Here is a 26,315-nt window from a genome sequence, read left to right as displayed (position 1 = left end):
CCAGAGCTGGATAAGTCCATGACGCGCGACTGAGAGAAGTATGTTGATCAGTTAAATGTTATATATGTAACGAGAGCTTAGTGTGTATGCGACGTGTCTGTGTGTAAGGGTCAGAAACAGAGTGAAGCTTTCCTCTCGTCTTTGATGTGACGAAGTAAATCAACCTAAGCAGATACTAGGCTCGCCTGGATGGGGTGTTGTGTGGTGTGTGTGTGTGTGTTTGTGTGTGTGTGTGTGTGTGGTGTGTGTGGTGTTGTGTGTGTGTGTGTGGTTTGTGTGTGTGTGTGTGTGTGTGGTGTGTGTGTGTGTGTGTGTGTGTTGTGTGTGTGTGTGTGTGTGTGTGTGTGGTTTGTGTGTCCAATGCTTATTTATGAAGGCATTTGAGGCTGACCCAGATTGAGTGAAACACAAAACAAACAGATGAACTTGTGACTAACGATGCTTTGCAGCTTGATGGTTTAGAATAGGCTGGCCAATTATCGTTATTTTAATCGCAATTACGATTTGGCCTGCACACAATTACGAAAAACAACATAATCGATAAAAACAATTATTTTGCTATTGCTAGGTTGCCATACATATTTGATCTATTAATTTCGGCTAATTTTTGTATTTATCATATTTATTGTATATTTAGTAGCATTGTGGAAGTGCCGCTCCTAAATAATTTGATCTTGTTTATTGGTTTTAATATTTTGATATTATTTATGGAAATGAAACCATTTTTTATAAATATTTGTTGATTGGTTTTTCAGTTGAATTATACTTTCAGGGTTAAATCAACAGTTAAAAAGAGACTGTTGAAATTATTATTTGTATTTGTTTTAAAGTTCAATAAATGGATGTTTTCAAAGTCAATGAATAATCGTGATATCAATTATTGACCAAAATAATCGTGATTATGATTTTTTGCCATAATCGCACAGCCCTACGTTAGAATCTAAACGGATGCGTGACCCAGTCAAACTGTTAACTCTATCCAGTCTCAACAGAGCAGCCACAAAGTAACGTGTAACCTCATAAGTGATTCTCTAGCTCATTTACACAGGTTAACTCTCCAATGCACTTACTGAGTAATTCACTCCGTTAGCCACTGACCCGCCCAATCACCCACTTATCTCAGAAATCAAACTTCCTGCACAACTCAGAATCACCACAGACAGAAACCCTGTGACAACAACATCGGCAGAGGAAGCTGATACACGAGTGGAAAAAGACAGAGAGTTGGTGAGTGTGCATGAGTGGGGGAACACAACAAGAGAGGAGGGGGGGGTTGCGTGGAGGAGGCAAAGCAGCAGGTTCAGCACATCGGCATCACGCTCCGGCGGCTCTGGAGGTCAAACGAACAGCCGAGCTGATTTACTGCTTAGAGTGGAGGTGAGGGAGAAACAGATGAGCGAGGCCGAGGACAAGATAAACAGAAAACATGAATAAAAGAAGCCGCTCAGACGAACAAGGGCAAGGAAGGAAAATGAAAATAAGGAGGCTACACTGTAGAGAGTCAGAGCTTGTATAGGTTATTGATTTACGTATTAATGGGCAGTGATTGACATTATGGGAAAATAAACCTGGGCTCAATAGCTCTTAACAGTGCACGCTATCAATTAAAGAGAAGGGGATCTGACTGTCTGAAGTAGAAAGAGAACAGACAAACAGAGAGTGAGAGATTGCAATTGACATCAAGCATGGCTAATTGACCCTGGTATAGGTGGAAGGAGTGCATTGTGGGTAAGTGGGGCATGTGGCCTTGGGGGAAGACAGAGCGATAATGTAGGCTAATGAACACACTGCCAGGTGTGAGTCAGCGTGAGTGTGTGTCGCTGCATCTGGCTGGAACGAGCACATCTGCTGTTCCCACGGTAACAAGCAACATTTGCCTCGGACGCGGTTCACTCATAATGAGGACAGAGGAGATTGAAGTGTGTGTTTGTTTGAGTCAGGGTGTGAGGACAAACACAAACAATACAGCAATAAAGAGGGGCAGTGACACGGTGTCAAACTGTAAACAACGGCTACAATGCACTGTATAGGGCAACATGCACACAATTAAACACAAACCATGCGGAGCCCTATAGCCTGCAGACACTCCCAGGAGAGACCTTCTGAGATCCCATTAGCACCTATGTTACCGTATAGAACTAGATTCTTTATTCCTTTACATTACGCTAACTGCAATTTACTGATGCAGCAAGCATTACTGGCCTCTGGTCTCCACCGGCGGCTGAATGAGTAATGTACTCCCCTCGTGCAGAAAGTACCACTGAGGTGTTGATGCCAACGGCAAGACACAAATGAGTGCATTCTCGGGAATGTTTACTGTATAAATATATACATAAAGTAGCTGTGAATATATCGGGGCTTAAGTAGAATTGAACTGATGAGATTTACAACCCAGTATGGTCCTCTTTCAGATTATTATTTATACAAGAAAACCTGAGTGGAAGACAATACACTTTGAGATTATTGTAAGTTTTTATGTCTCTAATCATTTTAAAAGGAAAATAATAAATACAAAAAAGACAATATAATGGTTGTAACACCGGAACTAAGGAACCATTTTAGCTCATTTTTCTAGCGTCATTATTCTGTCAGGGAGTTTTTAGCTCGGCTTGTCTGTCAGCAGGATTATGAAAAAACGACTGACCTGATTTTTCATACTTGGTGGAATTATGTAGCGTGGGCCAAGGAAGAACCAATTACATTTTGGACCATATCTGAATTACAGCAGACACACCCATTATGTTTCAGTTACTTTGACATTGCGAGATAGGGCATTGGTGCGGCATTAATGGGATGTTGTAATAATTGGGAAGACGATTTCCCAACTGGATAAATATCCTCCATTAAATCCGAACAACAACCCGTGAACCGATATGAACATATTGTTAATTAATCAATGAATACAACAAATCTTCTCTGTGGCATCCATGTTGTTTCCAAATAACAGCTTAAAGCTCATGAAGTCAGAGATGCACATTCCCAACTCGAGAATGGGACCATCTGAGAAGCATGTGAATGCATTATCGGCTTTGGGGAAGGTCTGAGCTCTTTGAGTGCCATTGTAGCTACATTATCACACCATTAGAGAGGCGTTGGGAAGAAAACTGTATGTTGTGTTAGAAAAATATCATTCAGTATTTTCCCAACAGTTGCAATACATCTTAACAGCACCCCAATCTACATCTTTCAAAATGATACAGTGGAACGATACAGTATAACAAAACATTATACGATATATAAACCCAGATTTATTGCATCAACAGCATTAGATTGCGGAAAAGGGTAGTGTATAACTAATACATGTTATTACTAACTGGACAAGTTCAGGTTAGCAGTGAACTGTTTTACTGGGCAACTCTGTGTTGGAAGGGTTAACCATTTTAAAGAGTAAGGCGAAGAGTAAATAACACTACACAATGTTATGCCAAATCTTTGTCAAGCTACCATTTTAGTATGTTCACTGAGTACTTTCAAAGAGATACACTCTACACTCGTACTTGTTTGATCTTCTTCTCGTGCTGAGAAACACTCGCTGGAGGAGTTAAGAACATCAAACAAAGAAGAATACATGTCGTCACTATTTCTTCTATCCTTGTTTCGGTGTGTGTGTGTGTGTGTGTGTGTGTGTGTGTGTGTGTGTGTGTGTGTGTGTGTGTGTGTGTGTGTGTGTGTGTGTGTGTGTACATATCTCCCACAGTCCTTTGCAGTGTGACTTCCAGCAGATAAGGCAGATAAAAAAACAACTTTGAAGTTATATTTGGTTCTTAAAGAGGGCAGAGGAGGAGGAGAGGTGAGCCGGGGTGCAACAAAAATAAAATAAAATGGAGGTTCAAGCGATAAGGTGACCGAGGAAGAGAAAAAGAGAAAGATATAGGAGGTAAACAATATAAAACATTTATTTGAACCATATTCCTGATCTTATCTTTACCTTTTTTTTTTATTGTGTTTACATCCGGATCCCCTGGATTTCCACGGTAACAAGATTATCATGACATCGAAAGTCGCAAACTGCATGTTTTTCATATTGTGGTTTATCATATGACTTTCTCAGGAGCTAGAGTCATGCACTCCTGAGAAGAAACAAACATACACAGAGACGTGAGAGCATGTCACCACATACAGTACATGCTCCTTCAAACGCTTGTTCACACACACACCGGTTATACACACTCCGCTACAGTAAATGGAAGGCACACAGCTGCTCTTTGTACAGAGAGGCTGTCACAGTGGGTGAGCTTATAAAAGCCCATACGGCCCAGGTCCCCAACTGTCGTTTTGTGTGTGTCTCGGAGCGGCTGGTGAATATTTAAAGAGAGCGAGAGGCACTTTGCCTGGCCACGAAGAGAGGCAGAGTGGATGTGTTCTGTCATTAGAAAGAAGAAGATTGGTTCCCTCTTTTTTTCCTCCTCTGTCTCCCTGCATGGCGACAACAGACTCAAGGATGTGAACAGCACAGGCACATTCACACACACACACACACACACACACACGCACACGCACAATAACAGGAAATGTTTTGCCGCTGAAAGACCCGTGGAGACAGTCGATGAGGCTGAGTGTGTCATTGTTCACGTGCCTGTGCATGTGTGAGTGTTCCTATGAGTGAGATATGATTAGTTGCCCTCTCAATTTGTCCTTGGATCCATCACGGAGAAAAATGACATGTCCCTCGGGAATGAAGAGGAGCTGCGATTAATCAATTACCCGATCAATAATTCTGTCAGTCAATAAGTTGTCCTGTCAGTCATTAGTGAGTGTTTCTCGCCATAGTGAGGCGAAGTCCCGCCCATCTACTTCCGCCCCATGGGGCCTTATTTCGGAAAAACTATGTATTGAAGTCAATGGAGAGAGAAAGATTATCTTTCGATCCCGTTTGAATTGTGCCATGAATTACACATATGATGTTTGTCAATCTTAAAAAAATAATTTCCATGTCAAAAAAGTCAGTTTGTCGTAAAACTGTTGACATATAAGACTATGAAAAATACGCAAACTAGAAAGACTACAAATCCCAGAATCCCGGTCCCGACTTACTCCCCTTTGTGTGTATTTACGGCTCTCAACATGCCCAGACTTGTAGTGATTTTCACCTCTTTTAATACTTTTCACCTCATTCTGAAAGAAAGAAGTGAAATGTGCCAACGTGACGGCCGTCTTGGTGTGTGGTGCGAGACGGGAGATGTAGTTCTTTGAGCGGTTTCAAACAAAAAAGTGTTTCTTCACATTTTTACGACACATTTTGATTTTTTTTACTTGCAAAATTATCTTTTAAATGGACAAACATCATATGTGTAATTCGTGGCAGAATTCAAACGGGATCGAAAGATAATCTTTCTCTCTCCATTGACTTCAATGCATACTTTTTCCGAAATAAGTTCCCATGGAGGTCCCCCGGGAAGGGAGGGACTTCGCCTCTCTATTGGCTAGCGAGGGGAGGATGTTTTTCCCGCCCCTGCGAGGCGAAGAGCTTCCTCAATTCAGAGAACTGAAATTCCCAAAAGCCACATAAAATATTCACAAGCATAAGAAAGAAGCGAGAGACAGTACAGAACTGAAGCAGGATAAAATCAAATGTAGGGGAAGGAGGGCAGCCTGGAGATATGAGAGTGAAGGAGAGAGAGTAAAGGAAGGAAATCCCAATGAGGGAGTGAGATGATGAGAGAGAGAGAGACAAGTGTAGGAGGAGAGAAGGAAGCAGAGAGAGGGGATGACGAATCGGGAGAGAGAATGTGTTTAATTATTCAGCATTACCCATGTTCTCTATTTATGGCCCTTTTAGAGCAGCCAGTAGAAGCTATATATACGTATACTGTAGGCAAAGGCTGATGCCTTAAGTACAGCACGCCAGGGAAGTTTCAGCACAAAAAAACAAGAGAAAAGAGAAGAAAAACGTAATTACATATTGATAACAAGAAGAGCGAGGGGTGATGAAGTCATGGGGATGATTAAACAGAGGAGAAAAAACAAGCCATGGAGATGTAAGATGAGAAAGGAGAAGTCGAGCTAAAATTATCTTTTCCCTGCAGCTACTCATCTATCACTGTTCTTTTGAAATTGCAACAAATAAAAACAACCTGGGACAACTTTTCAAGACATTTTTTTAATTGAGACGAGATGTTGGATGTACGTGAGGGAAAAGACGAGGGATGGAGAGAGAGGACGGAGCAGATCTGTATCATTTAACTAGATGGGGTAATGGAATTGTTGATAAACCTGTTATCGCTTATTCCCAGACACACAGAACTGCAGCACATACTGGCCCTTTAACAACAACATAAAACACAGTACAACTGGCCATTACTATCCCCAACACACAAAAGGACGCATGCATGGGTACACTTAAAACTACATATCTCTGGCCTCATTACCCACAGTACACTGAGTAAAAGCTACTGCAGCAGAATGCAGAGGACTGGTCTTAGAGTCATGTTTTTGTTGCAGGGAAAATATCAAAGTATCTGATTTGAGGATGTTAATCTAAAAGATGTCAGCTGGAGGTTCTTAGCTTTTACCTGATGCATTTTTCACTTTTACTTATTCTACTAAAATCATACAAAAACAAAAACGTATAATTCATACACACAAATGAACAAAATTAGTAGAAGCGGGAGGGCTGAAGCATAGCTTATGGGAGTAGCCCTCCCGTGCATCATCATTAGCATCAATATAATAATAATGGCATTTATTTCATCAAAAACGTATAGAAATTAAGGAGTATAAAGAAACAAAGGAAAACCAATGAAAACTGAAAAAATTTAAAAAAAAAATTTAAAGAAATTAAGGCAAGAAAAAAGCGAATGTATATATAAGCAACACTGGGAATATCCAATACCTGTTAGCTGGAGTAATCTGCAAATATAATTGTTTTTACTTTAGTTTTGAATTGTTGATGACTTGTAGTACTTGATGGGTCTGGGTGAAGTCCATTCCACGTTCTAACACTTCATCCAACAGACTTATTACATTTTTAATAAGCCCGAGTGAAACCTAAATGTGTCCAGCCAAATAAATGAATAATTTAGTTTCAGTGAATTAAAAAACAGTAACGTAACGTAAGAAGTTGGGACTTTAACTAATAACATTGATTTTTTTTTAAAAGGAGAAGCTTGGAACAAATAAGTAGAAGCTTGAATAGAGGACTTTTAGAATAGAATAGAATTGGGAGGGATGAAACCCTCTTTAATGGTCACACATGCAGAGCACACAGCACACACAGTGAAATGTGTTCTCTGCTTTTAACCCATCCTAGTACCAGGAGTCTAGTACTAGGAGCAGTGGGCAGCCATGGGAGTGAGGGGGGAAGGGAGATGTCCGGTGCCTTGCTCAAGGACACCACGGCAGGGCAGGAGGTGAACTGGGACCTCTCCAAGTATCAGTCCACACTCCATATTTAGGTCTGGTCGGGGACTTGAACCGGCGACCCTGCGGCTCACAGTCCAAGCCCCTACTGACTGAGCCACTGCCGGACTTTTGTATATTCATAATTTGTCTAAACTGCTGCAGCAGACACTGGTGTTCAATAAATGACCGTGGCAAAACGTGTCTACATGCAGTGTTTGATCACAGACACATAAGAACAATCTGGCTCCTGGCCACAAAGCAAATTGACTTTCTTTTTGGAATCAGACTAAGAATTAATATCATGTTTACAGCCCGCCTGACTCCTGAATCTAAACTCCACCTGTGTTCACTCTGCAGCACACATTGATCCAGATAGGGATACTAACAGTCAGTAGCTATATATAGTATTGATGGTAATCCCACATGTCCTTTTTCTGATATAACAAGTGTCTAAAAATGGTTCACAGAGAGACGGAGCAATTCCGTTTCACTAATACTCACCGGGCTAAAGGTGAATTTATCATCTCAGTGACTCAGAGATTCACCTGCTCACAAGAAGATGATCCTCTTCAGGCGGCTGCCTCGGCCGTATGAGGAATTTAAAATAGATGGCATTTTGACTCAAGTGACTGGCTCTTATCTGAACGGATGAATCCAATATTTTCCGGATTTACTTCTGTATTTCCTTCCAAAGCATTGAAGGGCTAACATTCGAGAGTAAGCATTACAAAGCATGTTTTCTGCCTCTTAGTATTTAGGCAAGTTAACAACTTATATTTCTATTAGAGCTACTATTTAAATATTGATTAATTCGATGATTAATGTCCTCAAATAAATATTTGATCTAAAAAATTTCAGAACGTAGTTTAAAACTGAATATTTTTTCTTGTGTGCTTGTTTGTTTGAACAACATAAAAAACAAACCTTCTGTGTCTGGTTTCCCCATAAGACCAAAAGTCTGTATGTGATCATGTGATTAGACAAAACGATGGTATGTGAGCGCTCAATAACTACAAACTAGCGTGCTCTCCAGCCTGTCATTACAGAGTGCCCTGGGGCCCATCTCAACCACCCTACCACTGGAGTTTATTTCCTTTTCCCCTTATGAAAACAGTTGAGGTTAGTTACATTATTTGTCAACAAATTCAGCTCTACTGTTTGACTGTGAAATGTACAACCATGACATTTAGAATACGTGCAACAAATCTATCAATAGGTAATAATATTTAGCACCTCAGGACAACTTTAAATATAAATAATCTGGCACGAACAATGTGCAAATAATGATAAATGATCTCCAATTTTATTTATACATTGAAAACTTTATAGTTGTACACAAAAAATCAAAAAATCAAAATTTGAATATCTTGTCAAATGGATCTGTCAATCTACAGCTGTAACAAAATCAACTTCAGTCCAGACTGTTGAGAATTTCCCACAGAGTGACAACCAATCACAAGCCAGCGTGCAGCAGCTGGACGGACCACAGACCCGACTAGCCACTGCTGTTGCCACGGTAATGTATAGGAACAGACCGGCTGAATGTCAGCCAGCAAATGAGCCGTGACTTTCACCAAGACAGCCGAGTCAGCAATACATGGATACACATAACTCTCCTGTTCGCCATTCCTTTTGTGATTTTTCACCAGCGACACCCACCCACCCACCCACCCACACACACACACACCCACACACACATACACACACAAGTATGTCAGATTACTTCTACAAGCCTGGAGAAGCATGTCCCACCTCGGCCTGACCTTTCATTCTGTCCAATCAGCTGTAAGACCAGCTCCTCTCCATCACCACCTGACCTCGACTTTCTGCTCCATTAGACACAATTTCACACACATAAAATACCTGCCCTCACAAGGAACTTCACATGTCCATACCTACACACATTTAAACAAACACATGTTTATTCCAGATTAAACAAACATGTGCAGGCTGATGCAACATCCTGCAGAGTGGCAGGATGGAGGGGAAGTATGAGGAAAAGGAAGTGAGGACCAGAGAACGTCGGGCCATCATGGAGGGGAGAGGAAGTTCAGTCACTGACATGGACTGAGAGATAGTGTTTAAACGACATCGGGGAAACAGCTGACTCCAGATGACAGCTAAAACCCTAAACCACAGTAATGTCACAACATCAGACACTGAGCACAAGCACTTCCTGTGTATCAGAAACACTTGCCCTTGAAATACCTCATCTAGAAGGGAAGAATTATAAACCCCATGCTCACTTACAGAAAGTAATACAAATAAAGCAGGGGAAAAGAGAAGAAGTGGAGAAAAAGGAGCAGGGGAAATTCTCTTAAAAGCACTTTAATGTGCCCCAGTTTCTGCTTCTCCCCCCTGCATTTTAGTCTCTTACATTCGCTCCATTTCTCTCAAGCTTGTGCTCTGCTTTTATCTCCTGTCTCTTCTGTTTCCTTCAGTTACAGTTCACATGTCTACCCTTTATTCAATTTTGGCATCTTGGAAAGAATGAACAGAAGCTGATAAGAAGGGGAAAGCGTGCTATCAAAAAGACAGACTAATGTCAAGGCTGTTTATGTGTGTATCTTACCTTGTACACCTGCCCATAGGTGCCATTTCCCACCAGCTCAACCAGCTCAAAGATGCCAGCAGGATCCTAAAACGACAAAGGGAAACAGTGGGATTATTAGGATGGAAAGGATTTACACATACAAATATTAATTCGCGATTAAAACAGTCAACAAAAAAAGGTTTCCAAATATTTGAGAGCAAGTACAGTGTATGTTGAATCACATTAAAGCAGTGTTCATATGGATGGCAAATGATGATATGTCTATTTTCTTAGAAAAACAAGTGGGTAGGCCTATTGATGTAAAAAATCAGTCTATGGATCAGCCCAACAATTTAGTTCAGAATGAAGCGATTTAATGAATTGCTAAGATTTTTTACAGAAATTCAAGACAACAAATCCTATTGACTTTTGAATTTTCCACCTAGTGTCATCAGATAGAAATCAGCCTTAGCTGTAAGCTTCTTTGTGCTAATGCGCTAATGCTAGAATGCTAACAGGCTACAATACGATAACGAATGTTGTTTACGTTACCTGCTAAACATCAGACATTTTATTTATTGGGATACACCCCTTGAGATGCACCATCTCGTTTTCAAGGGGGTCCCGACAATAGCAACAACTTACAGACATACAAAACATGACACACAAGACAAACCACGTACAGTCTGTTAAGTAAAATTCAAGTAATACATACAATCATTCATGTTAGCATTGCCATTATGAGCATGTTAACATGTTAGCATTTAGCTCAAAGCGCCGCGTTGAAAAAGTACACTGACCCATCAGCATGGCTTTAGCTTCTTTGTCCTATTTGTCATAGAGCAACATTGGAGAAGTGTATTTCTAACAAAGATGTGCGCTTGATCTCTAACCGGAGCAGTGCTTATGTTTTGCTCCATCAACTGAAGTCTCTGGGTGTTTATAAATTGGTCTGAAATGCAGTTCTGGATTGTTTTAGGTTTGTGTCCAGACTACCTAATAATTTAAGCCCACAGTCGCTAGGTTGCCAACAAAGTACTCGACGCATCTTTGACAAGGAGCAACTTGAACAGAGTACGAAACCCACTGACCCCCGCTCTCACACACACACACACCTCCCCCTTCCTCTCTGCCGCGTGTTGCTACGGCATTCCAACAATAGCTGGTATTCACCCTCTCCTTCCTTCTCTCTCTCTTTCACACTCTCTCCGTTCCACCAGCTTCTGTTCTCCAACCAGCCGAAGTCCATCTATGTCTCTCTCACTCTTTTATCTAAACATCCTTTCTTTCTCTCCTCCATTCCTGACAGTGTCCAGGACAAGTCTTTCTTTCAACGCTCCTCTCTTTCCAACTGAGTCCCAGGAACACTGAGGCCCTTTTCCCAGCTTCTGTAAAGTCTCTTTTCATCCTGTTCATCCTGGTATTTAAAAGTGTTGTAAATGTTTCATTTAATAAGGGCTGCTGCTCCCACTACAGCTTCACTCTCACATGCAAGGATCAGAATGCAAACAGTTGTCCATCTATTTTCGTACAGTAATGCAGTTTGTCTTTTCCACATTTCAATACAAACAATTTAATAACGATATTTAACAATATTATTCATTTTGTTCCATTCTTAACCGTCTTCAACTTTGTACTTCTACCAAAGGTGCCTGTGGAGATGTTAGATCTAATGGTAGACCCATATTTACGCAAGAAATTGCAAAATGTCAACACAGGGCCGTCACTCCCTACAGACCGATCATGCAGGCTGCACGGGGCCTCACATTGCGCAGGGGGCATCGCGCAGGGGGCCTCGCGCAGGGGGCTTATGAGCTCGGCTGTTGCGCAATTCTCAGCGCATTTTTTCCCCTTTTATTAATTTTTATGTCAATTTGCACATTTCATGGTGATGCTCAGCCTCTCCCCTTAACTCCTAACAGTCATCATCATGTCAACCACAACACAGAGAAATACTGAGAGAAATGGAGAGACAGCAAGCGCATTTTGTGGCATCTGCAGGCAGTGGCAAGTACTTCCGGCAACTGCCACAGAGGCCGCTACTCTGTGGTATCTGTGGCAAGTACTTCCGGCATATGCCACAGATGCCACAACTTACCGAGGCATCTGTCGCTGCTCAACGGGAGTTGCCACAAGATGCCAGAGTAAGAGAAGGTTTACTGTAGCTGCCATTCGCCTTCCGTGGCAAATGCTGCTATTTAAACCCGTATTTATTGTGTAAAATGTCGCTGTTTAGGCATGACTTTATCGAACTGATCTGTACACAGGACTGATGATCTGTACACAGGGTTGGGTTGTAACGGAATACATGTAACGGTGTTACGTAATCAAGTAGCCTAACTGTATTCAGCTCGTGTTACATTTGAAAAACAACTAATCTGATTAGTTACTTTTGTAAACCTGAAGTGAATAGAAATGATAATGTATAATCTTTTTGAAAAATAGATACCGCACATCAGTCCTGTGTACAGATCAGTTCAATAAAGTCATGCCTAAACAGCGACATTTTACACGATAAATACGGGTTTAAATAGCAGCATTTGCCACGGAAGGCGAGTGGCAGCTACAGTAAACCTTCTGTTACTCTGGCATCTTGTGGCAACTCCCGTTGAGCAGCGGCAGATGCCTCGGCAAGTTGTGGCATCTGTGGCATATGCCGGAAGTACTTCCCACTGCCTGCAGATGCCACGAAATGAGCCAGGCCCTACTGGAGAAATGTATGTGTAGTTGTTGATGCATTGCTGAGAGAGGGAACTACATTTGAATACAGATTTAAGAAATATCAGTTTTTGAGCATGTAATAAGCATGTTTTGTCTTGACCATATTACAACTATATTATAATAAAATAATATAGTATTTATAGTATTATTATTAGTAGAAGTAGTTTATTTGCATTAATTATATTTTAATCTTTTTGAGGCTAGTATTTGGCAAATGCAGACGTATTCACCTGTAAACGCATACTGAACGACATACATGCACATTTACCTCACTGTATAAAAAAGTAACTGTGGTGATAATAATAATAATAATAATAAACAGGAATTATATTTGCAAAGTAAAAAATGTACTCCTATCGGTGGGGGGGGAGAGAGGGGGGCCTCATCTCACAATGTCGCTTGGGGCCCCAAGTTGGCCAGGGACGGCCCTGACAGTCCTAGGCTGTAAATGAACTAATCAATAGTGATGGTATGGTAGTTTTGCAGGGCTCTAACTATATTATTGCTTTGGGTGCAACCAATTCTCCTCAGTCATCTAATAATATACCAGTATCCAAGATCAATTCTGTCATTCATCATTCTTTATTTCCTTTTTCTCTTTTGAAAATTAATTTCCAACATCATCTATGGACAAGCGGAAGAATAGGTGTGAAAATGTGATCTTCTACTGGCAAAGCTGGAGGCTTATTTTGTTGCTGATTCACGGAAATAGAGTGCTGTATTGTGAAGATCCTCGCCGGGACTCATGCAAAGCTTGCGGAAGGCGATATTACACAATACCATCTTCTCACAGACAATTCCCCTTTCAATAAAGCGTCACTTTATTTCCGTTCTGAAAAGCCACATGCACTCTATTTCCATCCTTGTCCCTCGCCTCTGCGACTTGTCACTTCTGTCTCTCTCCTGCGTTTGTCTTCCTTTTTTGACTTTGTTGCTTTCTTCTTCTTCTCTTACTGTAATTCTCTTTCATGCCATGTCTGTGAATTTAGAGTCAAACTTTCAGCTAACTTTTCTGGCTTAAAACGCAGATCTGAGTGTGCTGCATGTAGTATAAAGAGAAGACTAACTGGATTATAGCTGAATGAGAAAAAGGAAATAGGATTTTGGGGCGCTACAGAATAGTATTGTGTACATGCTCAACTTGTCTGTAGGTTGTTTATAGATTTTGTGTAGGTTTTCTCTCCTTCCTCTGTTCTTTTCTCAGTTTTCTCCACCTTCTCTTTGTCTCCCTCGCTCCGTCTCCATTTGTTTGTTTCTGCGAGTCTCAGCAGACCTGTCAACCTGTCAGCGTTTTCAGAAGACAGGGCCTTTTTCTTGCTCTCCTCTTCCTTTTCCTGTGTTTTCTTTCACCCTTATTTCTCTGTTTTGTGCAGCAGACACTCACAAATGCACTTGCCCCTCACATACAAACACACACAAACTCTCACACTCTGTCTCAAGTACATCCTCTCGCTGTCTCGCTCTCTCGCACTCTCATAATCACACTCACACATTCGCAGTGTGCCAAAAGCGCACTCCTACACAAGGGCTAGTGTTCAAATGTTCTAAAGAGTGTGAGTGGGCTCCAAGAGAGTGTGTCTATGAAACTGTGTGTGTGTGAGAAAAAGAGAGTTGAAAGAGACGGCAAGCCTCTTTCAACAGTGCAGACAGCAGCTTTCTGCAAACTCTGCAACTGTTTTCCTTGCCATCAGGCCTGCAGCTTATGCAGGTAGATTTTTCCTCCCTTCACTTTTTCTCTCTTAAAAGTGTGTGAGAGTGTGTGACAGCTGTGTGAATTAACTTTCAGAGCTGCATGCAAAACTCTGACAGCAACTCCCCAGACACATTGAAGGATGCACTATCTTCCTCTTTCTGTTTATACACAACAGAAACATACACAATCCATAGCTTATGTGCATATAAGCACCCCATTCACCGGATGACACATGCATGTGGTTCCTCATCTCCATGCACTAAAGAGCGCAGCGGCTAGAGAAACAGAGCATTGTTGCTGCTCCAGTTCAGACATGCCCTTAGGCTGGCTGATAAAAAATATATAGCACGATATCATTCATATTTTATAGCCCACTTGCATGATAAGCTCTCAGCATTCACAAGGCTTTGTCAGTGTGTGTGTGCGTGTGTCTGCGTGTGCGTGCGTGTGTGCGTGTGTGTGTGTGTGTGTGTGTACGCATGCTGTGCACATCTGTTGGTCAATGCGTTAGAGATCCTTATGACAGAGCATTTTTCCCCCTTCCCCTTTTTTTATGTTGTGGTCCTTCTTGAACGTTTGCCAGCGTCACATGACTGCCACATGACCTCACTGGTGGCTGATGAATCACAGTGTGTGTGTGTGTGTGTGTGTGTGTGTGTGTGTGTGTGTGTGTGTGTGTGTGTGTGTGTGTGTGTGTGTGTGTGTGTGTGAGCCTAAATTGCTCAGTTCAGAGGTATTGTTCAGATCTGACTTTTTTTAGGTTGGCCTATATAAGATGCCAGTGGTCACACTCCAAGAGGAACAAAGGAACAATAACAAAGAAGTAACACACAGTAAGCATAAGCGCCACTGAAGTCAGCGTTTACAGATTCATAAATAGTCAGCAAATTTGTGAGCAAATTATAACAAGGAGGACAAATAATGTTATACCTCTGTACTGAGGTGTGTGAATGGTGAGTTAGACCCAGAAGTGTTTGTGAATGGCTTCATTGAAACCAGAATTTCAAAATATCAGGGGCTGCTTTTAAATGAATCTGTCAGAGCCTATCCAATGACTCCTGCCGGCGCAGACATTTTATAAATAAAGATCTATATTAACGCAAAAGTTGCATGAACTCTAATCTGAACGTTCTGACTGTGGTCACTTTGCATGAAAGCAGATGTGTATCTGATAAAACCACATATATGGAGTGGCCCAAAGATCAGATCAATATAGGCTTAGACTGTCGGGGGACACCTTACTTCTTCCTTCTCTCTGTCTGTCTGTACCCGTGTACTCTCATGTTCCGAATAACCGAGCTTCCCCACATTTCTTTTTAGTGTCTATCTACGCCGGGATCCTGAGCCGTGGCTGATCCTGTTGCTGTGGTCCTGAGTCCTGAGTCCTGGATCCTGAGTCCTGGATCCTGAGTCCTGGATCCTGAGTCCTGGATCCTGAGTTCTGAGTCCTGGACTTCGAGTCGTGGCTGAACCTATCACTGTGGTCCTGCCTGACTCTCATCATACTACTTCCCTGATGGCTCCCACAGGATTGTTGACATCAACGTGGATTCATATTCTTATTATAGACACATGCATTTCCAAACATTTGTATGTTGTAAATGTATTATCTTTTCGATTTACACACGGCATCTATTGCACGTCTGTCCGTCCTGGGAGAGGGATCCCTCCTCTGTTGCTCTCCCTGAGGTTTCTCCCATGTTCCCCTTTAAACTGTGGGGTTTCTTTGGAAGCTTTTCCTTGTCCGATGTGAGGGTCTAAGGACAGAGGGTATCGTATTGTCATACTGATATTCTGTACAAACTGAGACAAATGTAACATTTGTGATATTGGGCTATATAAATAAACTGATTGATTGATCGATCAATGTGACTTGTGGTTTTCACACTCAGTTATGAAACCTGAGTTACAGAAAAGCAAAACTTAAGACTTTTGCTTGCAGTCTGAATGTAGGCTTACCCAAGCTGCTGAATGACAGCAATATCTAATAAAAGTTTGAAAAGTTGTTAATTTTAAAATAAGAGACACACATCAAATCTCCAAAAATGTTATTTATTTATTACTGTGGAAGGGGTCGTTGTTTTACTCATCCACTAGTTAAAATCAATTAAATGAAATATAATGTAATATACTGTAGTGTCATAGCTGACCAGACATCTGAAGATTTTACAAACCCACAAAGCAGCATGACTTCCTTAAATTTGTATGAGAATATTTAAAAAGGGAACTTCAACCTGAAAAGCTTTGACCCAACAGAAGTGATGAAGTGTCTGTTAAAAAAGGACACTACCTCAATCGCTACTCATTCAAAGCGTGGCATTCCTTGGTCATAGATGGCTAAACTCCATTAGACTCACCAGGTTCTAGCTTTTCTACAGACATCCCTGTACACTCACTGATAAAAATGTGGTTTTGGTCTCGATCACTTTGCCTACAATTCCTTTTGTTTATTCCTTTGCCGTTTCTCCTTGGCATGGAATGATTTTGTGTAAAACCAGAATGAAGTAGGATTAACTTTGGCCATGAGGACACTGAAATGGATGCGGCACAGGATCCACTCTTTTCTTTGAACAGGGGAGATTCAGCAGCGCAGGCCATTAGAAATAATGGGTTTTAGAGTGCAGGGCTGCAGCGCCTGTGAGAGCTACTTTACAACATGTGTGAGGACTTTTTCTGACTGCATTCGTTCTGTCTTTCCTCAATCCTCTCCACTGCATTCCTTACCTTAACTCTTACCTAGCCTACAGCTTATCCTCATTCTAACCTTGACCCGTTAACCGGGACAAAGGCCTTCCATTCAATCATGTGTAAACAAGTGAGAAGGTAATACGGGGCACAAGGACCATAAATGCATTTCTTTACAACACTGGACCACGTCAGCAGAAAAGTTATGAGTAAACATTTGTACTAGGTCAACTATTCAATCACAAATGTGTCTTTTATTCCTGACCAACAATAGTCACAACGTTCTTTTGTGAATAGCTTCCCAACACTGCCATTATGTTGTGGGTCATTTGGACCTATTTAAGCTTTGAGCAAGTGAAAAGGAGTCCATGAATTTAAATAGCGTTACTTTATTAAATCACACTTAAACCTAGCATTTTGCTAGCAACCTAGCAAAATGGTGGGTGTTAGGGGAAATATTTAGCATCCTCTGATGTGAAATGAGACTTGGGTAGAGGAATATACTGCAAAAGGTGTTGTTTTTTGTGTAAACAAGTTTATGTCGTTTGTCTTTTGGTAAACATGGCCCAGTTGACTTTATTCATTGGTACCTCTCTCCGTTTTTTTATTCTCCTTTCGCTGTGGAAGCATGCCATAAAAACAAATGAATGATGGTTCAACAGGGTGAGTAATACAGTACCTTTAGCTAGAAACTACACATGGGATCACACCAGCCACAACACAAAATTAACGTAAAGCCCCCGGAGCGCCCAGCAGCCCCTTTTTCACCTTCCTACCTCAGCATGTCCATCGCCTTTGCTCAGACCACACCCACCTTAATAATCTGTCTTTGATATGTTATCAAGTAGACATCCATAAAGCTTCATGACTGCATCTTAAAAAAAGACTGCGATGCTTCAACTTCCGGGATAGTAATCGAAAGCGCTCCTGTGGTAGTTCCTGCTAAAGTGCGTGTCTCAGCGTTCACATTGTGGCACGATAACACTCGCAGACTCACAAGGCCTAAACAATACCAGCGTTGCTGTCGTGTTGAGGTAATTACTTGCTGATTGAAGGAGCTGAGTGGTTCATCTAAATAATTAATCGACTGTCACTTTCTGTCAGATGCACTTGATATCAACCCTAAACTTTCTAGACTAGACAGAGCATCTGTGTCCTCGTTGTGTTGTCTGTGAATCACACTTCTCAGATAACCTCTCAGAATCAAATGACTGAAGGACAAACACTTCATGAGTAAAACACACACCTGTGTTAACCACTGAAGGGATTCTCCTGAAAAACACTTTACATTGGATTTCCTGCATCAGGTCAAATTTAATTATTGAAAGCTAATGGATATAAAGGGCAAGTGTTCTTGAGAGCAGGCTCTTAGTGTTACGTGCAGATCAAAGGACATTTTTACTGCTAGAAGATTACAGTTGTTTGGCCTTGGCATGGGATGTCTAACTGATCTGGTTTCTCTTATCAGTTACACCATTTCATCAACAGTGTGACTCAAATACCCCGAAGCAATATCCACATGTGACTAGGGTTGGGAACAGAAACTCGGTTCCAGATGAGAACCGATAAGAAAATGCCGGGTACCAGGTACCCATACAAAATACACAATTTCGGTTCTGCTTAACGGTTCCTAAACGCGGTAGACCCTGTATTCCACCGGGTCTGTCTGCGCCGCGGCGCCGCGGTGACCCGGTGGAATACAGGGGCGGACTGGCCATCTGTGTGTTCTGGAGAATCACAAACGGCCGGTCGTCAGCGGGTCATCAGCGGGTCGTCAGCGGGCCGTTGGCGGACGGCTCAGTTCGCTGACGACCGGCACCGCCCTTAATTTTTTTAAACGGCATCATGTAAGTTGCGCTGACAGGCTACAGAGGTCCACAGTTGCCCCGCAGCGAGGCTCCCCCCGCCCTCCCGTAGACAGTTCACGAGCTCAGTCACTTCATAACACCAAAGATGGATCTTTTGATATTTTTGTTATCTAAACGTTTGACCTCTTTCTTTTACAATTTTGGAATCGAAACGGGGAATCGATAAGAACCGGAATCAATAAGCAGAACCGGAATCGGAATCGATACATTTCAAACGATACCCATCCATGTGACAGAGGAGGATATAACATGTAAACAGGTAGAAAAAACGTCTGTTTGAACATGTTTAACAACGTAAAAGCACCAACAGTGCATCAGTGAATATTAGACTTCCACTAAAACACTGCAGATCTGAGAGCTTGTATATTTACCCAGTGGAACAACTCAAAGTACATGAATCGCAAAACATATGGCACCCATTAAAAACAAAATGACATTTCAGACTTATATTTAACATTTATATATAACTGATACTGCCAACTACATATATCCTTTCATAAGCTGATAAGTATTCTCTTGATTGTTTTCATTCCCGCAAGATTTATTACTGAATTTTCCAAAGTTATGACTATCAGCCTGACCCGAGATAAACATTTCTATTTATACTTCAACTTTTATGAATCATACTTAGATCCCAGACACATGGGGTTTGGTAAAAAGTGATGGGAATTGTACTAGAAAGCTACGATCGTTAAAATTATACAGCACTAATGGAGACTTTTATAATAACAAGGCTTACATTCCTACATGTGATGTGACGCGTAATGTAACAGGAGACACTTGTAGAGCATTTTAGCATTGATTGATAGCCTATTGTCATCAAATAGCAGGGTTAGGGTGTGTGTGAGAGAATATTACTGGGAAAATATATCCTCAACCTGAATGTTTAACACAACAAGTATTTGCTGGATTCGCCATAGACTGTATCACTAATTTCCAAAGTCAGCCGGTGTCAAACATTCCCACTGCTTAAACAGACCCACAAAGTTAGCGACTATCTGGTAAACATATGTAGCCTTTAGAAGCTTAAAAGCCAGACATTTCCCTCAGATGTAAGTGGAGAGCACAACAGAGTTAAAGCAGAGTGAAAACTGAACAGGAACTAAAGTGGAGGACAGGAACAAAAGGGGAGATGAAGGGATAAAGGAACTGATGAGGAGAAAGATAGAGGCAAAGGATGTGTATTGTAAATAGGTCCTGTCTAGACATGTTGAGGAGATTAAGCTTTCCTTAGAAACTCAGTGGTAGTCAAGAATCTAGATAAGTCTTCCTTGTTGTTGTAACGTTCAATATTCCCCTTGAAATGTGTTCTTTAAGGAGGAGAGAAAACACATTAGGTGGAATAGATACCGAGCAACACTGTTTACATACACTGACAAAACAGCTTAAATCCTTAACATCAACGTGTACCCTTTAACTTCTCTTCAACGGTTTTAAAAATCATCTCTTCTGTTTGATCCAACTCTCGATTGAAGCTACGGGATGTTTACACTGAGGGGAATATTTAAAAGGGAAGACTCCATGTTTTTGATGGCTGCAGAATTTCATCAAATAGACATATTTTCAGATTAAAGTTTTCTATGGTAACACAGCTCGGCTGCACGGCTAATGTTTGAGTATTGGCACAGCGGTGTCTGGTGGATGTTCAAATGTTTGCTAACTCTTATCTTGATGCAGTGAAATGCCCAACTTTGTGACACCCAAGGTGGAAAAGTGGAAAAAGTGTTCTTTTACAATTTCATTTCATTTCATTTTTATTTGTCCCGCTCATGGTACGCAAAACCAAATGTACAATAATTGCCACAAAACATGATTCTACCATTGAGCGAAAAGGAGCTGGGAGAAGAATAAAATCTTATGTGACCTGCCCCTTTCTAAAAAAAACAAAATAAATACAAATACAAATAGATGGTCTGCCCTTCATAATAATATATATATATATATATTTTTTTTTCACAGCCAAACATAACAGTATCTTAGGATACTAAGAGAAACACACAAAAAAATACTTATTTCCCACTTGACGGTTAACGGAAAGAAACAAAACAATCAACCTGGCTTCTCCCTTTCCAGATCTTGCAGGCCTTCTGTGTATATATATAAAGTAAGGGGTTCTACGCACTAGGCAGCTCCCAGGTGAGTGCAGTTAGTGTCTTTAGAAAGTGAATTACAGAGAAGTGAGATGGATTGAATTAGAGACCCTAAGAGGATGATAGGAGTCATGCTGGGGCCGGGACTGCGTCTTATAAAACCACTTACACTTAACAACAGGGCTCACCACTGCTGGCTTCTGCACTGTTGTAGCCTAATTCCCAGTAGGTCTCACCCAGACATGGACAATACATTAACACGAGTCAACTCTTAATCACAGATTTACAGCCCGCCAAAGATGATCCGCGCCGCAGAGTTTGTTCTGCGATGCTAATGAACCCATCCTCGCCTTCCATCCGTCTCTGCAGCTTGCCATCCCACACCTCTTCCTGTCATCCCTCCATCCCCTCATCATTCATCTTTTCTTCTCAATTTCTGCCCGCTCTCTCCTTCTGTCATTCCAATCCATCTTTCCTGCCTTCCTGCGCTGCACCGTGTATTTCAGACACTACGGAGGGATTCAGCTCCTGCTATGGACTTGTTTACATGCATGTGATTCCTTGAAGCACTTCAGATTGAGTTTGAGTGTGTACTTTATTTGTTAAACAGGAAGGGAAAGGGAAGATAGCATGAGTTAGGGAGAGTTGTCTTGTGCATACTCCCTTAATGTATCAGTAAATGCCTCTTAAATATGCTGAAACATAAACGTTTTATTATTAAAAAAAATGTATTTGCACTTAGAAATCATATTAGCAGGGTTTATGTTACTGTACCCTCTAAGGCAGGGGTGTCAAACTCAAGGCCCGGGGGCCAAATCCGGCCCGCGACATAATTTTCTGTGGCCCCACAAGAGCTTGCAAAGAATATAATATGTTTATTATACGGTTACAGTACATGCTACTTTACAGAAACACGTTGCCCATAAACTACATATCCCACAATGCATCTCCAATTTAACTTTTTCTCAGAATTTGACTTGTTTTTTAAAAATTTGACTTTTTTTCAAAATGTCACTTCTTATTTTTCTTTGGCTTTTCTTTTTAAATCATTTTGTGACATTCTCACTGAAGAGACTTGCAATTATTTGCCGTAGACTTCTGCTTTCAGGCGTAGTTAATTATGAAGTTATTACCCTATCCGATAATAATCCAATGCAGAGGCAATAAGGTAATATAATACATTATTTTATAGATATTAAATATTTATGGGAGACATGAAGAAGAGGGGACACATTACAACCGGCCCTTTGAGTGCAACCATAATGCTGACGTGGCCCGTGATGAAATTGAGTTTGACACCCCTGCTCTAAGGTTTATTTCTTTAAATGTAATTTATCGGTAGAAACTGTGCTTAGACTACCTACCTAAACTAAATCACTTCCTCGTTGAACATAACAAGTCTCTGCAGGATTTGGCATTGACTGAATCACTACTTTCCTAAATCATCTGGTATCAAAATGACACTAACATGAAAATGACATCGACTACTGATATCATTTGGCAGATTCTTTGCAGGTCTGACATCTAAGTGCTTGTGTAAGGGCGAAGCACAGAATTAAAGATTGGTTGTGGCTCCATCAGTGACTTGGAGGGGGAAATAGGTCAACTAGAAGCAGGCTGGCAGAGTAGAGAGGAGGGTGGGAGGGGAGAGGGGCATTTCTCAGCGACAGACTGCCATACAGTATATAGACTATTCATGAATAAGCTCTGTGTAAGCCTTGGGCACTGCTGTGGCCCCGTTACTATGGCGGCCATGGTGAGGGGCAGAGGAATGCGGCCTTACTGGGCAACGGGAATGGAGAGGGAGGGAGGGAGGGAGGGAGGGAGGAGATCTGGAGAGGGGTCTTTGCTTCGGACTACTTTAGTCACTGGTCACATCTCCACCTTTTAGCCCGAGCACAGCCTCTGTCACTTTCTTCTTCTCTCTGTATTTCTAACCCACTTTCTTTCTAAATCTCTCTAAGCTCAAATAATCTTCACACGTCCCATTTCTTTGAACCCATCACAGGCCCACTATCCCTCTGCGTCTTTTTCTCTTACCGTGTCCATATCCCTTCATCCTCACCTGCTCTCGCTTTCATCTCAGAGCGCCCACCTGAGTCCCAGCTCACTTCAGTAGTGCCTGTGTGTGTGTGTGTGTGTGTGTGTGTGTGTGTGTGTGTGTGTGTGTGTGTGTGTGTCTAAACTTCCTGCTGGTTTCCCATCTGTTGCTCTCATCAGCTGACTGGATGACCCCGTGTGTGTGAGTACGTGTGGGTAACACTTTACATAAAAACCACAGTCTGTATCAACACCACAGAGTTTCGACCTCTTCTGGTCTTTTTCCTGTCATCGTGAGTCACGCTCAACAGCGGGGACATTTCTGTGTGTGCCTTTCACCCTGGCCTTTCCCACTGGAGTGAAACCTGCCGCATCTGTACAGGTGCAGGGGTTGATGCGCGACACCAGAAAAGGTTGCAGGGAGCCGATGAGGCGCAAGAAAAGAGAGTGAGAGAGGGAGACAAAGAGAAAAAGGGAAAAGTGCAGAGACAGCAAACATAAAAAGCCACTTCTCTCTCCTCTCTACTTCCCACTCAATTCTGTCTGTCTTTTTACATCAGTGTGTGTGTGTGTGTGTGTGTGTGTGTGTGTGTGTGTGTGTGTGTGTGTGTGTGTGTGTGTGTGTGTGTGTGTGTGTTTTAATGATAGGTCAAAATATGTGATGGGAAGATGGAAAAACGTGACGAATGGAAACAGAAGTTGAGATAAAGACAAATGTGGAGAAAGACCGAAAAGGCTGTGTGATGTGAAAATCTCTCTTCATAACTAAAGTGACCTTCACTAATCAACTTCAATGTTTCTACAGAATATGGCATGAGTGTCATGTTGGTCACACAAAGTGTTAAGATCTTTCTCTTTCTGGTAATAGACACATACAAACATCAGAACAGTCATCAAGAGTGCGCACATCCAGATAAAGCTACTCAAAAAACAAAAAGACCTAACCGCAGGACGCATGTCTGCACACACCATGAGACTACAGATAAAAAGGGTATTTCTCTTTTTCTCTTTTCAAGGCAACATTTTGATCTGAGGAAAATCTCTCGCCTCAGGACTGAAGATGATCTTAGAAAGAGAAACACACCATTCACCAGGAGCCAGGCAGGCAAAAACTTATAAATAAAAGAGGTGTCAATGCGCACTATTGATGAGACAATTCGGATAAATACACAAATGTCCGATGTTCACACAAATGGGAGTATGTATAGGTGTCCTTGTAGCTGCCTGAGTCAGAGTGAGGGACATGCGCTTGACATCACGCCTCTGAGAGACAAGCATGGGCTGACTCCCAATGCACGGACACTTCCCTCCTCTTCCTCATTCCTTCCTCTGTCTGTCTCATTCTTTCTCTCCTTTTATATTCTTCCTCCAATTCTACACTCCCTACAGCGGTGAAAACATGCAACACGGTGCAGGTGCTAAGCCAAAAAGTATCAACATTTCATTCGCCTTCCCTGTGAACATTACTCTTCAAGCAGGCATTGGCAGAGAGGTGGGCAATGAAAGATAATGCTAAGGGACAGGGGCAGCTGGAAGATAGACAGGGAGGTGCATTCAGTCAGTCAGACGAACAAGATGCTGGAAAAACTGCGAGGAAATGAATTAAAAAATAAAGGAGGAACAGCATGCGGGTAGATGGACGAGCAGTTGTAACTTAGGCAGAAACAGACATGAACAGAGAGGAGACAGACAGAGTAAAAGGCATTCAATTAAACATGTGGGCACAATAAAGCAGGTAAATACGGGCAGGCAGACAATGAGTGTGTGATGTGGTTTCCTTTCTCAGAGCAGCAAACAGGTCTTCAGCTGGAGCCCTTTTTTCTTGTGTGCAGCATCCCTCACTTGTGTGCTGCCTGGCAGACATCCATACACATTCAGAATATCACACACCGTGCTCAGCGAAGCGAAAACATGGGTGTCAGGACTGGAGGCTGTTTGTGAGTGTGTTTTGTGGTTTGCAGCACACACCGGATGAACAAAAGAACTGGCTATTGCAGCAAACAGAGATTAAGCTTTGATGGAGGAGAGCAGGCTACACTGACTACAGGTTGGCACAAGAGTACTATAGCTCCAAAACAGCAATAGGGGAACTCATTTGCCAAAAAAAGGAGTAAGAAGAGGGGTTGGATTAATACAAATGTGGGATGAAAACAAGGAACCGTTCATGTCTAATTCTTTAACACACAATCCAAGCAGTGTGTTGGGAGAAGTAGGTTAAATTCCACTGCTGTCTGAATCAAAGCTGATGGGCCTATAATAGCCTGGGCTAGAGAGAAAAAAAACCCACTATCCAGGTCAGCAGAAACCCAGCCACAACCTTCACTCAGCACCACACACACCATCCACCTTCCTGCTGCTGGCTTGAATAAAGGTAAGGCTTCAGGTGAACGAGGCAGCTGTTAAATGTGTTAATGTTTAAATATAATAAAATGTATAGTTTGGTACATTGTGGCGGCCTGGCTCCAACACATCCGCATCCTGCCGGTTGCTATTCAGGGAACACCGTCAGGTGCAAGGGAAGGAGAAACGCGCACGCACACACGCCAGTTCCTCTCACATGAAGCTGTATTTGAAAGATGTAAAAATGTCACATACCCTCAAAGCGGACAGGTCGATTTCGTCCAGGCTCCGAGCTGGAGAGTCAGTCGCCATGATGGAGGACACAGCGAGCCGCTCTCAGTCGCCTGATATCCTGAAACGGCCTTTGCTGTCACGATGGTTTGAGTCCCTGGTTGCGGCTCTATCGTCGGTCCCCTCTCTGCTACACGGAAAAAATAATAACAGTCTCCTTGTGGTCAGCAGCGGGAGCGCACAGCTAGAGCGCAAACACGGGGAGGATGGGAAGCGAGAGTGCCGGGTGCATGAGCACCTCCAGGTCCATGTCTGCGGGATGTAGACGGAACAGAGAAATGTGAAGCGCCGTGGAAAGTGGATTACTGCTGCTGGTGCTGCTCGTCCTCCAACTGCCGCTGTGACAGCCAGTGAGTGTGTAGGAGGAGGGGGGGGGAGCGCTGCTTACTGCCCCGGCAAACCACGCCTGTTACTGGGCGGGGTCTGCTGAGGCTGAAGGGACTCCCAAACTTTTTTTTGTTTTCCTTTTCGATGACCCTCATAGTACATACATACAGATTAAAGAGCAGCAGCGTTTTATTACATAATGTATGTATATAATGTCACCCTGTGTTTTGTTATTCAAAGACATGAGGACGTCTTTGTCGAATAGTTTTTCAAGCACACGTAAGAAATAAAGATTTGTTTTTAGTCATCTTTATTTCACTGAGAAACAAATAAAACAAAATTAATTACATTTATATACTTCTATACTAAAAGTTATATACCCCTGC

At 42.0% G+C, this 26,315-nt stretch overlaps 1 protein-coding gene across 1 annotated transcript in view; it reads right to left on the bottom strand.

Annotated features, from left to right (window-relative positions):
* Positions 1-25,941, bottom strand: part of LOC104958944 (TRAF2 and NCK-interacting protein kinase-like) — a 67,814-nt gene extending 41,873 nt beyond the window's left edge. Inside the window, exons 1-2 of the mRNA XM_010786779.1 lie at positions 25,567-25,941; positions 9,914-9,979 (exon numbers count right to left, since the gene is read on the bottom strand). Of these exons, the coding sequence (XP_010785081.1) occupies positions 9,914-9,979; positions 25,567-25,623 (123 nt within the window). The 5' untranslated portion in view covers positions 25,624-25,941. The remainder of the gene's footprint in view (positions 1-9,913; positions 9,980-25,566) is intronic.
* Between the last annotated feature and the right edge of the window lie 374 nt (positions 25,942-26,315).

This window comes from Notothenia coriiceps, unplaced genomic scaffold (assembly GCF_000735185.1).
Source record: "Notothenia coriiceps isolate Sejong01 unplaced genomic scaffold, NC01 NC01_scaffold00029546, whole genome shotgun sequence".
Classification (NCBI taxonomy): domain Eukaryota; kingdom Metazoa; phylum Chordata; class Actinopteri; order Perciformes; family Nototheniidae; genus Notothenia; species Notothenia coriiceps.
Note: the sequence above shows the minus strand (reverse complement) of the source record. Positions and strands in the feature narration are given on the sequence as shown.